We start from the raw sequence: 14,935 nt of genomic DNA on the forward strand, positions 1-14,935 counted from the left end.
AGTTGAAACTCCCAAGGAGGAACTTGGAAAGGTTTTGCAAGTCTGACTGTAGCCTTCCCCAGGAGTCCTACAAAGGTTTATAGAGCTCCCAGGCAAAAAGAACAGATTCTATGATTCACAGCCACCCGTATTTTGCAAACAGAAGAGCCATCCCAAAGGATGCAGAATCTTGTTTTGCAAACAAGTGGGAAGACACAAATGGAATGAAAGCAGCCAGATGATACCTACGGAAATAAAAGAGATAAAGGCTGGGAAGGCTGGGTGAGCTTTTTTCTCTTTTTAGAGAAAATATTTTTCTGTGTATTAATTACATACTTAGAGCTAAGTAATGCTTTTCGTTTTGTACATTTTTACTTTCAAAAGTTCAAATACTTGTTCATGACTTTTACTGAAAACTACAAAGTTTTTTTGCTTTTTATGATTTTATTCTTAAGAACTTTGAAGTGTTATAGAGATGTATTCTCTGCCTTTATAGGATATGTGCTCATGTGCTTTTTTGTTTTGTATTTTTGATTTAAGCATGACTACAATTCTCTTCTGGATTTTGCATAGCTATAAGCTTAAAACTGAGATTATTTTCTGACTTAAGTACAGTGGTGCCTCGCATAGCGAGGTTAATCCGTTCCAGATTAATCCTCGCTATGTGAAAACATCGCTAAACGGAACGTAAAAACCCACTGGAAAGCATTAAACATCATTTAATGTGTTCCAATGGGCCCTAAACTTACCGTTCAGCGAAGTTTCCTCCATAGCGGCAGCCATTTTCGCACCCTCGGTAAGTGAGGGGAGGGCGCGAAAACGCTGCGCGCGGCCATTTCGGGGCTTCCGGCGGCCATTTTGGAACTGCCTAACAGCTGATCCGTGGGCATCGCAAAGCGAAGATCGGTAAGCAAAACGCTTACCGATCGTCGCTATGCGAGTTTTGCCCATTGCGACCGTCGGTATGCCTCCGCATTAGCGATCCCGAAAAAGGGATCGCTATGCGGATTCGTCATTATATGGTGCGCTCGTTAAGCGAGGCACCACTGTATTTGCTCAAACCTAAAGTTCAGTTTTTATGGAATTTTGGAATTTTAAGTATTTTAAGCCTACTATTTTTGCACATCTGTGCTGACCACCAAAGAATTGATGCTTTTGAATTGTGGTGGTGGAGACAACTCTTGAGAGACCCCTGGACTGCAAAGATAATAAACCTATCCATTTTGAAGGAAATCAACCCTGAGTGCTCACTGGAAGGATCCTGAAGCTGAGGCTCCAATACTTTGGCCATCTAATAAGAGAAGAATCCCTGGAAAAGACCCTGATGTTGGGAAAGTGTGAGGGCAAGAGGAGAAGGGCATGACAGAGGACGAGATGGTTGGACAGTGTCATCCGAAGCGACCAACATGAATCTGACCCAACTGCGGAAGGCAGCAGAAGACAGGAGGGCCTGGCGTGCTCTGGTCCGTGGAGGTCACGAAGAGTTGGACATGATATGACTTAACGACTAAACAACAACAAAAAAGCATATATACCTACAGTTTTTTCCTCATAACTGTAAAACTGTCTTTGATAATTTTTGGACTTGCTACTTTTAAGTATGGAACCTAGAAATGATGTAAATAAATGGAACTTATATAAAATTAACAAGTTCTGGAGTGGCCTGGAATTACTGCAAAAATTAAGACACTTATAACAAATACTCAGGGGAGTTTTACAGCTTGTTACTGATTATTTGGTTTCATTACGGTGTTAATTCTTTACTGGGATAATGTCAACTATGATGGATCATAGAATCTGTTCAAAGGAACTTCTCTGAAGGAACACTTTGTTCAGAATGTGCTTTACTTTTATCATGGTCATTAATGAAGCAAGACTCACTGGTGGCCTTAAGAACAGTTTATAAACCACTACTGCGTTTTTTTAAACCATCACAATGCCATCATTAAGAAGCACAAAGCATTGAAGAAAACAAAACCACAAGCATCAACATCCAGCCATTCACAAAAGTTAATCTACATGTTTACCTAGGAGGGTTGGCTTCTAATTCCTGGAGTTTCTCTTCCAGTTTTGCTTGTGTTTCTGCCAACTCATCATACTCCTGACAACAGAATTACAGAAACATAAACAGACATAACATGACTGAAGGGAAATGTTGAAGAAATCTGTTTTTGAGCTTTTGGACTATAGGCGTTGCCATTCCAAGTACTACAAGTAAATATCTGAAGCCATTATTTATGAAAGCCTGAATGGGATGTTGAATTCTGAGATCAGATGTAGTACGGTCAAGCACTGGAGGTGTCACATGCAACTATTTTAGGATTCTTTTCAAAATAAAAACAGATTCAAAAGTAATTCTAATACTGTTCCATACCTTGCAGAGAGCAGTAAGATCTCGATGCTTACTCTTCACAAGGAACTCTGCAGTGATATCTCGAGGCGGCTTCACTTCAGATGCTTCCTTGTACTGCTGGTGGAGTTCCTTGATCTTCTCTTTTAAGTTCACCATCTATTGGCAGGAGGCAAATACATCAGCAAAGAGATAGAAAAAGCACTTCTTGGTCCTTTCAAACTCTAGATATTCTGTGACAATGGCCTACCGACTGTACTCTCCAATGCAGAACTACAGTATACAGAAACAATGGAGAATTATTTTATTTATGGTCTACCAGTGCTTATAGTCCCAAGCTCAAGATGTGTATCTTGCTTTCCTGCTGCTTTCACCTCTAGTCAGATGGAGAGAAATGACTTTCCCTCCCAAAAGCTTCTATTGGTCTCAAGGTTTGGTGGTGGGGAGCAGACATTTCAAAAGGTTCACTGCAGCATGTATTGGAGAAAGACTGCTATCCTCAATGCCATGCTTCTCTATCTCCCAAAATCTGGCCAAAGCAAGGTTTTTAAAAACCTCAGTTTAAACTAAATGAATCTTATTCAAGGCCTGGCTGAAGACAGGGAGAGGCAAACTGAATTAATGCGAGGGTCTAGAGAAGCATTCTTTAAATGTATTTTGTCATCATTTAGTCGTGTCCGAATCTAAAATGTATTTAGAAATTTTTAAATGTTTTACAATTTGTTTTTAATGTATTTGCAAAGGCTTTCACGACCGGGATCTAATGGCTGTTGTGGGTTTTTCGGGCTCTTCGGCTGTGTTCTGAAGGTTGTTCTTCCTAACGTTTCGCCAGTCTCTGTGGTTGGCATCTTCAGAGGACAGGAGTGGCACTCTGTACTCTGGTGCAGTTTGTTTGGGAGTTGAGTATTTATGGCTGCGGGATCAGCTTTTGTCCTTTTCAGGAGAATATGGTGATCAGTGTGTTTTTGTTGTGGGCGTATTGTTGTGATAAGGAGGAGAGATTATCTGTCACTGTGATTGATGGGTGTCGTTAGCTGGTCTTTTGTGTGAAGACCAGCTAAGGACACCCTTCAAACAAATTTTCCAGTGAAAATAGTGGTGCCAGTTTTGTGAAGGAATGATAATTTCAAATGCAGAATAAGCAGCTTTACATGTCTCAAGGCTGGATTAATATCTAACCTTATTAAGAAGATCTTTAAGCTCTTCTTGAGTTTTCACTATCTTCTTCCAGTGTTCAATCTGCTCATCTTTCACATGCTTCTCCTGCAACCTTAGTAAAAAACAGAGACAAGACATCAGAGCATAAAAATTGCTGATATCCTCTCCTTCAAAATGCACCATTCTTAAATAAATGCCATATTATTTCTGCTTACATCTTCACCCTGATTCTGCACAAAAAGTAAGAACAGACGACGATGTAAATATGATCTTCACTATATGATGTGCTCTAATGCCTATCATATGACATGCTAAGGCACATCATGTCTACTGTTTTCAAGGTATCTGGTATTCTGTCTTGTCAAAATAAATGCCAGATGGTGGAAAAGATGGGTGAAAAGTAGATAGCCTGGTAGGCTGAAGTAGCATTTACGCCATATTCCACCATATGCTTGTTCAAAACTAGATCAATAGTTCTGAATGGAAAAAAATCACACTATACCACTGGAGGAAATGTGGTTAAATGTAGCTATTGCCACTAGACAGAAGGGTGCCTCCTTAGTTACCAATGAAATTTAATCCCACATACTGTATGACAACTTCCAGGGCCTGACCCAGAGAGACAGGTTTGTTATTCAAGACATTGAAGTCCAGCTGGTGGCTGAGATACGAGGTGGCTTCCAGCAGACGATTAAACTCCTGTTCTACCATTTCATCTTTTTCCTTTGGAACCTGCAAAGAGTATCCTGAAAGTTAATAATGTGAAACAGCAAGAAAAACACAATAAGGGCCCTCAAACTAGGGAATATTCTGTTTCTGCTCAAAGTTAGTTTATGCTCATGAATACTCTCTGAGCTCAGTAAGAGATAACTCACTTGAAACCAGTGTTATCATAGAACCATAGGATAATGAAATTGGAAGGCCACTGAGTCCAATCCCCCACTCAATGCATGAATACAAATCAAAGGATATCTGCCAGGTGGTTGTCTAAATTTCTTTTGAACGCCTCCAGTGTTGGAGCGGTCATCACCCTTCTTGATTTCACTGCCATACTGCTTTAACAGTTAAGGAAGTTTTTCCTGATATTGAACCAAAATCTAGTTTCTTGTAACTTGAGCCCATTGTTGCATGTCCTGCACTCTGGGATGATCAAGAACAGATCCTGCCTCTCCTCTGAATGACGGCCTTTGAAGTATTTGAAAAGTGCTATCATAACTCCGCTTAGTCTTCTTTTCACAAGGCTAAACATGGCCAGTTCTTTCGTAGGTCTTGAGTTTCCAGCCCCCTGATCATCCTTGTCACTCTCCTCTGAACGTGTTCCAATTTGTCAGCATCCTTCTTGAAGTGTGGTGTCCAGAACTCAACACAACACTCAAGGTGAGGCCTAACCAGTACTGAATAGAGGGGGGACCAGCACCTCAACGGATTTGGAAACTATGCTTCTATTAATGCAGTCTAAAATAGCATTTGCCTTTTTTGTAGCCACATCACACTGTTGACTCATATTCCACTTGTGATCTACAAGAATTCCAAGATCCTTCTCGTCTATAGTATTGCTGAGCCAAGTATCCCCCATCTTGTAACTGTGCATTTGGTTTCTTCTTCCTAGGTGCAGTACAGTGGTACCTCACAAGACAAATTTAATTCGTTCTGTGGTTAATGTTGTCTTGCGAAAAATTCATCTTGCAAAACGTGTTTTCCCATAGGAATGCATTGAAATCTAATTAATGTGTTCCTAGGGGCAAAAAAAGTCAGAACATCAAATTTAGTTTACAAAGGGTTTAATAAATGCTCTTTAAAGCCATATATATTGTTCAGATGATTTCAAAAATTTCAATCAAAAAACTTTAACATTTTAAACATCATAGAAAAACATTTAAAAACCAGCAAACATGAGGCAGGAACAAAAACCGGAAAACATTCGTCTTGGGAAGCATGGGCCTAGGAACATTTGTCTTGCGAGTCATCAACCCCGTTGCCAAAACCATTTGTCTTGAGAGTTTTTTGTCCTGCGAGGCATCTGTCTTGTGAGGCACCACTGTACTTTGAACTTATCTGTTGCAGACGGACTGCTTAATTATCTGTTCCAGAATTTTCCATGGGATTGATGGCCAGACCAGGCTGGCTGGTCTGTAATTCCCAGGTTTCTTCTTTTTGCCCTTTTTGAAGATAGGGAAAACATTAGCCCTCCTCCAATCTCCTGGCACCTCATCTTTTTCTAATGATTTCAAGAAAATAATGGATAGTAGTTCTGAGAGGTCTTCAGCCCGCTCCTTCAATACTCTTGGATGTAGTTCACCTGACCCTGGATATCTGAATTCGTTCAAGGTAGTAAGTTCTTCTTTGACAATTTTTTTTATCAATCTCCAGCTGCAATCTTGTCCTCTTCATCTTTCCTTGTAGCCTTAAGCGTGGCTACTCGCTGCTCCAGTTCTCTCACTTTTTCTTCTGATAATGCCAACAGTTTGCACTTGCTGCCATATTACACTCAGGGTAAAACAAAACAAAAGGAACTGGAACATGCACGGAAGTCCAGATTATAAATGAGAGACTAAGTCTCAGGGTGTAGAAAATAGAATCGAGTTCTTTATTCAGTATTATTTAAATGGATAGTTAAAAAGCTCTGTCTCAACCCGTTTCGGTGAAGCCTTCTTCAGGAGCGAGCTTCTTTATACTCTCTGCACCTTTCTTTGGTCTATATCAGCTCCAAAAATGTTTGAAAAGCCGAGAAAGTACACTAATATACAACTATTTTCCAAAATCCAGTAATTTTGTTATGGGCCTCCCCCATGAAACTCCTGTTAGCTCACCCTGACCGTGAGCTCCCTCAGCTGTGCTCTCTTAGGAGTCAGCAATCAAAAGAACTCCCAGAACTCCCAGCAGCTACTTACAGCTCTCCGCAGTTATCAGGACATATCCCTTTTCTACCATACAGAAAAAGTCCTACTAAATTATCAGATAATGCAAATGTTCCTCCAGTATTAATCAATCTGAATTGGGAATATGGAAACGCATCATTTTATCTCTCTCTTTTTTTCGTTCACATGAGAACAAAAACAATGTGGCAGGTCCAAACTAAACAGTAATTAAGGAGAATACTTCTTCCCTCTATTCCAAAGAAAATCTTCTGAAGTATAACAGCAGCTCAGTGATGAAATATTTTTCATCAAGTCAAAGTATGTTTTTGCTAATAAATATTTATTTAAAAGAGAAGTTTTCCAAGAATCACGAAGACTTACAGCTTGTCCATTAGCTTCATAAAGTGGACATTTTTGTTTTATTTTAGCCAGTTCCATGTTTACTTGTTTGCTCACCACAGCCATTGGGTTTCCTCCTGCAAAATATTGTGTACAGAGTAGAAAGAATTCAATCAAGGAACCAAAATCTAAGAGTAACTTGTAACTTTTTATAGGAGCAAAGTACGTGACCACTTAAATAAAAAAAGTAAAGAACTAATAAAACTTATATAACATTGCTTGATATAGCAATACAGTATTGGAAATTTAATTTGGTGGCTCAATAGGAGAGTCACCTACTGTCACTCTACCGTTGTAGCGAATAGACAAAAAAGCAAATTAGGCCAACACTTGCCCTTGCAGAGATTAGATCCAAAAAAGAAAATAATTTCTCTAAGGAAAACTGGACAGTCTCCTTTTGCTAACTGCACAAACAAAAAATGGATATCAAAAGAAGGGAATCAGTAAATGACTAGTTGGTACTACTTGCATGGATGCAATGCCTGAATTCAGGTGATAAGACTTACCTAGTCCTGTTACTACCATGGCTCCTAAATCTGCCACATAGTTTCCTTTGCGAAAAGTTGCAACTCTGCCCCCTACACGATCCTTTAAAAAAAATCATAGATTTTAAACTAAACAAATGCCATATGTTAGTGCTAGTAAATTCTCTGAAACGCTAGCAAAAAGGTTTTAGATAAATATTTAGGGTTTCCCCCCCAGAAGTGCCATACAGACAATTTCAAATGACACTTGGATTGTAGAAGAAAAGAGAAAACATAAAGGCATATAGTTGTATTTGACAAAGTGTTTGTAAATTCCAATAGTTTCACCAAGAAACCTGGTGATGAAAAGGAAAAGGGGATGATATGTGTGAAGTATGAAAGAATTTTGTCTTTACTCTCAACATTTATCTCCATTTCATACATGATTTCGAGGGACATAATGCAACAACCTTCATAAAGCTAAAAGGTTAGGGTTAGGGTTAAAACCTAAAGCTAGAAGGTTTAAAGCTCAAGTGCCCTGATAAGAGAACTTGTTGCTTTGACTTCCGTCACAGTATAACTATCTCATTAACTTGGGTGGCAAAAAGATATGGGAGCAGGCAATCTTACCATGCCTTAAAGAAAAACAAATTTATTATGATACTAGTTTTCATTTGATGAGGTCTACTGAAGTCTACATAAGCATATGCCATAAAGATGTTTTTAGCTTTTTAAATGCTATAAGAATATTTCTTGATCATGAAAGAAAGACAGAATATATCAATATAATATAGATTTTAACAGGAACTTCGGATAGATTCTCAGAAGCAACCATGTCAAACAGAGCTGCTTCTAAATAGGAATATTGGTAGCAACCTTATACAAGATCAACTTGTTTGTCTACCTGGCCCATAACTTTTAAGCAATGAGAGCAGCAAGTCTCCAAAATACAAATGGATCCTACAAGAGCCAGAAGATTATGCTCTCAGTGAAAATTTAACTGACATGATCCCAAATGTATTTAGACAAAAGAAGAGTATACATTTAAAACAAAATCCATTTTTCTCACTGTGGCAAAATCAAACTCTACTACCTAATAAGCACACTCGAGCCATAAATAACCTTACATTCTTGACACGGGCATCCCTATTATTCAACCTATATGTGCACTATTGAACGCATCTGATCTTCTTTGATTTTGGAACCTAAGCAGGTGAAGGCCTCCTCAGTATTTGGATGGCAGACAACTAACCACAGGTAATCCTGATCTCCAGACAAGGTTAGGAAATAATCCTACCTGAAACCATGGAGATATATGTATGCTATCTTGTAATGTAGCCCAATAAAAAAAAGACTACATAATAAAAATATAAATAAAACAGTAACCTAGTATTCAGACAAGCCCAATTAAAATGCTATACAGCCCTTATGGCACCATAAAAAAGAGATTTTTCAAGGCAATGAAAATGCATCACTGAAGGATTTTTCATTACATTATGACGCTCTATCTAGGACAGTAACAACTATGTACAGTGGTGCCTTGCATAGCGAGGTTAATTGGTTCCAAAAAAATCATCGCTATGGGAAAACATCATTAAGTGAAACGCGTTTTCCCATAAAGATGCATTGAAAACCGGATAATCCGTTCCAATAGGAACGGATTATCCGGTTTTCTCCCCCACTATCGGGCGCAGCCCTTTGGGAGAAGCCTCGGGGGAGGGGGGGAAGATGGCATCGGCTCCTGCCTTCTCTCCCACCACCCGGCTTCTCCCAAAGGTCTGCCCCGACTGTGCTTGCAGCAGCGGAAGAGGTGCCCGGTGGAGGAGAAATGACAGATCGGCTCCTGCCTTCTCCTCCACCGGGCACCTCCTCCGCTGCTGCAAGCACAGTCGGGGCAGCCCTTTGGGAGAAGCCAGGCTGTGGAGAAGGAAGGCTGAAGCCGATCCGATCTCCCCCCCTCCACACCGGGCAGCTTCTCCCGCTGCTCCCGATGGTGGGGGGGGGGGGAGAGATCGGATCGGCTTCTGCCTTTCTTCGGAGCAGCCCGGCTGCTCCCAAAGGTCTGCCCCGACTGTGCTTGCAGCAGTGGAGGAGGTGCCCGGTGGAGGAGAAAGGCCAGATCGGCTCCTGCCTTCTCCTCCACCGGGCACCTCCTCCGCTGCTGCAAGCACAGTCGGGGCAGCCCTTTGGGAGCAGCCAGGCTGCTCCGAAGAAAGGCAGAAGCTGATCCGATCTCCCCCACACACACCGGGCGGCTTCTCCCGCTGCTCCCGATGGTGGTGGTGGGAGATCGGACATGGCTGGGAGTTGCCGCTGCGGGTCGGATCCAAGCCGCGAGGGGAGGGTGGGAGGGAGGGGTGATCCAGATGCCTTTTAGGCATCCCAGGTTTGGATCCCACCCGCCGCCGGTTACCCATGGCTTGGGTAACCAGCGGCGGGTGGGATCCAAGCCCGGGATGCCGGAAAGGCATCCGGATCCCACCACCCTCCCCCCGCGGCTCAGATCCAAGCCGCAGGGACGGTGGTGGTGGGAGGCATGGCTGACTCTTTGGCAGCCGCCACGGCTCGGATTCGAGCCGCGGCGGCTGCCGAAGAGTCCCGCCATGCCTCCCACCCTCCTCAAGCCGCGGGGGGAGAGTGGGGGGATCCGGATGCCTTTCAAGCATTCCGGGCTTGGATCCCACCCACCGCCGGTTACCCATGGCTTGGGTAACCGGTGGCGGGTGGGATCCAAGCCCGGGATGCCTGAAAGGCATCCGGATCCCACCACCCTCTCCCCACGGCTCGGATCCGACCCACGGCAGGCTACCCCAGGCATGGTCGGAATCCTGAGAGTCCGACCATGGCCGGGGAAGCCGGCCGCGGGGAAGGGGAATCCCGGCGGTGGCCTCAGAAGGACCCTTCCGAAGGGTCCTTCCGAGGCCACCGCAAGCATTTTCCCCCAGCTGAGCTGCGGGAGCGCTCCTTCGGAGGCTCCCACCGCTCAGCTGGAGAAAAATGGTGCCTATGGGGAAAACATCGCAAAGCGATTTTTCCCCATAGGCAACATCGGTATGCGATCGCAAAAGCGATGGCAAAAATGCCATCGCTATGCGAATTCGTCGTTAAACGGGGCACTCGTTATACGAGGCACCACTGTAAAGTGAAGATACTTCAGCAACAGCTGCAGGTTTCTTGGTCTCCACTTTGCCCTCTTATTCAGCAGAATTTGTACTGGTTTGGTGTGTGGACCATCCTATGCACTATCAACGGCCGCAAATGAGTAAGATGAAATGATAAAAAATGAACACACAGACTCAGAAAACCACAACTATGACCAAGTAACTTCTGGCTTTAATTAAAAGTTTTAAGGCATATTCTTAAAGGCACTCACCCTTGCTTCTAGGAGTGTGACATCCATTCCAAAGCTCTGTAGTTGCCGTGCGGCTGCCAAACCAGATACTCCAGAACCAATAATGATCACCTTGCCAGTCTTCTTGGCTATAACACAAAAGCACAATGAACAATGTGTATTATTAATGAAGCACTCAGCACAGACAAGGTTCTAATAAAATAAGCAAATGTAAGACGACTTCACTATGAACTTTCTCTTTCTTATATTTCTTGAGCTGGTAATACATGTTTGTTCAGAATTTCTTCAAAATACATACTGCTCCTAGAACTGAAAGCGGACTACGGCTGAACGCCTCTAGCCGTGGGATCAGTATCCCACTTACGCACTGCTTGAAAATATTTTAAAAAACCCAACCAACCCAGAAATACATTTATCAGAACCGGCCACTTGAGGGAGCCATGAATCATACTATGTACATTGTTTGTCATTTCCACATTTTCTGACATCAGCAGGAACTGATCCCCCGTGGATACCATGTACAGGGAGCACAGTTCATAAGGGAACCCTGTGTTAACTAAAAAAAAAGGAGGATAAAATCTAGAAGGAAGCTGTTCACGAAATGTGGAAAGGGGGGGGCTGTTTTCCAGGAACACTGATTCTCTGAACAAAGCAAGGTGCTTGGTAGACAGGCTACAAACTTACATTCATTCATTTAAAATTTTACCCTCCCATCTAGTGGCCAAGCCACTAGATGGACAACATTTACACAAATATATAATACACACCATACATCCTGCTATTTAGCCAAAAGAAGGGATAGGCTCTGCTTTGCTTAACTTCTCTAAGTCAGTCAACAGTTCCTCATGTTTATATACTATATAAGCCACACAGGTTAAATCTGTTCTCCAGAAGACTAAGAGCATAATACAATCTCAGGCATAAAGAGCCAACCATCCTATGCTCTATAAATCCTTAACTGAAGTCTCACATATTTATTCTAAGCATAAAGCAGATGATGCATTTCATCTCAAAGGAAAAGGTTTTGGAAGCTGAATACTTACTTGGGAGAGGCTTTACTCTTTTATAGATGCCAAAATTGATTAAGCCATGCCTTTCCAGATAGCTATGGACTCTGTGAACTAGGACAGTATCACCTACAAAAGCAAAAAGGGCGTTTTAAAGCATACATTCACTACAATAGGAACAGCTCAATTTTGGAGAATGATGTGTTTTTATTCCAATCCTGGGCCATGATTTTACTGAGTGCAAAATCCTGCCAATGTACTGTGGTGGAATCACACTGTTTCTGCACGGATTTTCTTCCTGAAGATTGCTGGTGCAATAAGAACACTTGTGCAAACAACACAATGATCTCTTACTACACTGCCAGAACTTTGTACGCAGCAGGACCCTGCCTCTACCAACAGCCAATGCAAATCTGAACAAGGAAAAGAAGACAGAGCAGGCTATTTTAGAGCCCCTTGCTTACAGTACAGCAACATGGCAGAGTCTTTCCCCACTTAGCACTCATTTTTAGTACTTTTTTATTTGCCTTTTAGCATTTCTATTCTGTAGTACTTAAACCACCAAAGAAAAAGGAGACATATAGCAAGCAGATTTAGGTGTCTCGTGGCGCAGTGGTTAAACTGCTGTACTATAGCCAAAACTATGCTCACAACCCAGAGTTCAATTCCAGGTAGCTGGTCCAAGGTTGACTCAGCCTTCCATCCTTCTGAGGTGGATAAAATGAGTTCCTGGCTTGTTTCGGGGGGGGGGGGGGAAGCAATGTGTAGCCTGCATATTAATTTGTAAACTGCCCAGAGAATGCTTTAAGCGCTACAGGGTGGTATATAAGCAGCACTCTTTGCTTTGCTTAATGCAGGATAAACTATGCAAATGTGAACAACTTTATATTTTGCACACAGTTACAACACACAGAACTGGCACACAAATTTTATTCTTGTTTGTTCGTAAAGTAGATGTTACTTGGCCCAACAAAAGCCAATCTTATCAAACGGCAGAAGGAAAATAACAGCATCAAGTGAGAAATGAGAAGGGACTTGAAATGTCCTCAATTTGTGGCACTTCTTCAGATTCGCTCCTTTGCAAATTCTGCTGTTCTTATCTCCCCCAAATAATTTAGATTCTTTTTATTTTTCACTTTCCTCACAAATCAGCTCTTCAAGGCACTCACCATTAAGACATAAGAATCACAACTTACTATTATAGGGTGCTTCCAGCTGTTGTAGTGTTGCCTCAAATGTTAACTGAATCTTTGGGTTATCCAGCCAAAGCTGCAACTGCATTTAAATGACACAAACATAAAATTGATTTCAAAGCTGTAACTGAGTAGGCGTTATTAGGAAGATCTTTTAAAAGCCTATACGATTTGCACTCTAATGTTATGAGCACCAGTACTACACTAAGGAACCCCATCATGTTGTTCACAAACTATCTATATCCTTACATAAAATTTTCCTGCTTACATGTGGAAACATAGTGGCTGAAATCCTGTTGTGCTGTTATGCAGGTGGAAGGCAAAAGGCGTAACATTCACTCACTCCTTGCTAGCTGGCAATTACAGAGCCAGCTGCACCGCATATTCCCAAGAACCCCAGTGATAACTTGTTAATTGTTTGCTAGGAATGAATTAATGTTATGCCTTTTGCCTTCCTCCTGAATAAAGAAGCTATGGATTGCAGCTAAAGATGGGCAAAACCCAAAAAAATGGCAGTTGGTGGTTTGTGGTTACCCAAAAAGCAAGAACTTTCTGAACTTAAAAAAACAAACCATCACAAACCAGTTCTTTTTTGTTTTTAAAAAAGTTTCATGCCTTGGGGAAGGGGAAACTAATCCCTCCACCTCTTCTGCCCCCTGCCTGCCCCCTTCCCTTCTCTTTCTCCTCCATCGTGGTTCCGGCTGCAAATGGGCACTCCTCAAGCCAGTGCCATGCGACTGTGCAGCTTACAGGGAACTTTGGTCCCAGATGAGCTCCCTGATCAACTGGGATCCTGGTGCATGGATAGAGGTAACAGGCCCAACTCACAGAAGGCGGGCTCCTGTCTCTGCGCATGCCCATGCCTGTCAACCGATAGGTGGGCACATGCATAGAAGCAGAAAGCCCAGCTCCTGGAAGGGAGTCCAGACTGCTGTGTGTGAAGACAGTGGCAGAGGACGGAGAGGAGTCAGTGGCACAAAACACAGAGGTGATGGGAGCAGCGGGACACAAACAAACCATAAAGTTCATTACATCGCTTTAAAAGTGTGTTGGCTCAGTTTGTTTTGTTTGACAAACCCAAACCGACCCAAACCAACAAACCTGTGATTTTTTATGAACTTCCTGGTTCATTTTTCGGTTCATGCCCATCTCTAATTTCAGCCCTTTAGACAATTACCAAGATCTCATGAACTTGTCTCAGGGCTAAATGAAACTGTATGATTCCATACAAATGGAACACTAGACCCCAGAGGAAATATTTTGGTTGTTATTATTATTTTTTAGATACAGTGGTGCCTCGCTTAACGATGTTAATTGGTTCAAAAAAAACATCGTTATGGGAAAACGTCGTTAAGCGAAACACCATTTCCCATAGGAATGCATTGAAAACCGGTTAATCCATTCCAATGGGAACGGATTACCGTCCTTAAGCGAAAATCCCCATAGGAAACATCGCTAAGTGAAACAATGTTTCCCCCAACGGAAAGCCATTGAAATGCATTGAAGCTGGCTTCAATGCTTTTGAATGGCTTTCTGATGTCCGTTTTCGCTCATTTTTAAGTGTCTTAAAATGTTCGAAACCTGTTTTAAATGCTTGGAATCGGTAGTGCACCTTGTGAAACCTATGCAAACTTAATTTGGCTTTGTTCTGAGTCTTTGTTAATTTTTGATGATTTTTTGTTTTCCCCATTTAAATCCATTGAACGGACAGCTTGGATACCCCAAGTCCCAGTCCAAGACACCAACCATTAACCACCACCCCCTCCAGTGGCTCTTATACAAAACTAAATCTTAACCTACCCATGCAAATAAGCATCCTGGCTTCACGGGTCTAAAGAGCAAGTATGAATCAAGAACATGTTTATGCAAAGTAAACTTGCAGTGTTCCAACTAAGTGTGGCTGGACAGGTAAACTGAACCTTATGGCACAGAAGCTTCTAGGTCATATTTTATCACTGTTATTTCTATTTGGACATTCAAGAAATTGGTAAATATATTTTGGTTATTCTTCTCTTAATGAAAGTGAGTTTCTGAAATAGGGAGCCTCTTTTGTTTGTGGAGACCATCTGATCAGTATACAGTACTTGCCTCATGTGGAGAAATCTCCACAAATAAAAGCTCTTGGCAGAACATCATTCCAGACTCCCATCACTGAAAGTGAGGAATTTCTGGCTC

At 42.1% G+C, this 14,935-nt stretch overlaps 1 protein-coding gene across 2 annotated transcripts in view; it reads right to left on the reverse strand.

Annotated features, from left to right (window-relative positions):
- The window catches only part of KDM1A (lysine demethylase 1A), a 60,284-nt gene that overhangs the window by 23,367 nt on the left and 21,982 nt on the right, over positions 1-14,935 (reverse strand). For both annotated transcript variants that reach the window (XM_072979609.2, XM_072979608.2), the window contains 9 exons: positions 12,764-12,842; positions 11,604-11,696; positions 10,582-10,688; positions 7,251-7,332; positions 6,727-6,821; positions 4,077-4,219; positions 3,509-3,599; positions 2,354-2,488; positions 2,007-2,080 (listed from right to left, as the gene is read on the reverse strand). In XM_072979609.2, coding sequence (XP_072835710.2) covers positions 2,007-2,080; positions 2,354-2,488; positions 3,509-3,599; positions 4,077-4,219; positions 6,727-6,821; positions 7,251-7,332; positions 10,582-10,688; positions 11,604-11,696; positions 12,764-12,842 — 899 coding nt within the window. The remainder of the gene's footprint in view (positions 1-2,006; positions 2,081-2,353; positions 2,489-3,508; positions 3,600-4,076; positions 4,220-6,726; positions 6,822-7,250; positions 7,333-10,581; positions 10,689-11,603; positions 11,697-12,763; positions 12,843-14,935) is intronic.

This window comes from Pogona vitticeps, chromosome 9 (assembly GCF_051106095.1).
Source record: "Pogona vitticeps strain Pit_001003342236 chromosome 9, PviZW2.1, whole genome shotgun sequence".
Lineage (NCBI taxonomy): Eukaryota > Metazoa > Chordata > Lepidosauria > Squamata > Agamidae > Pogona > Pogona vitticeps.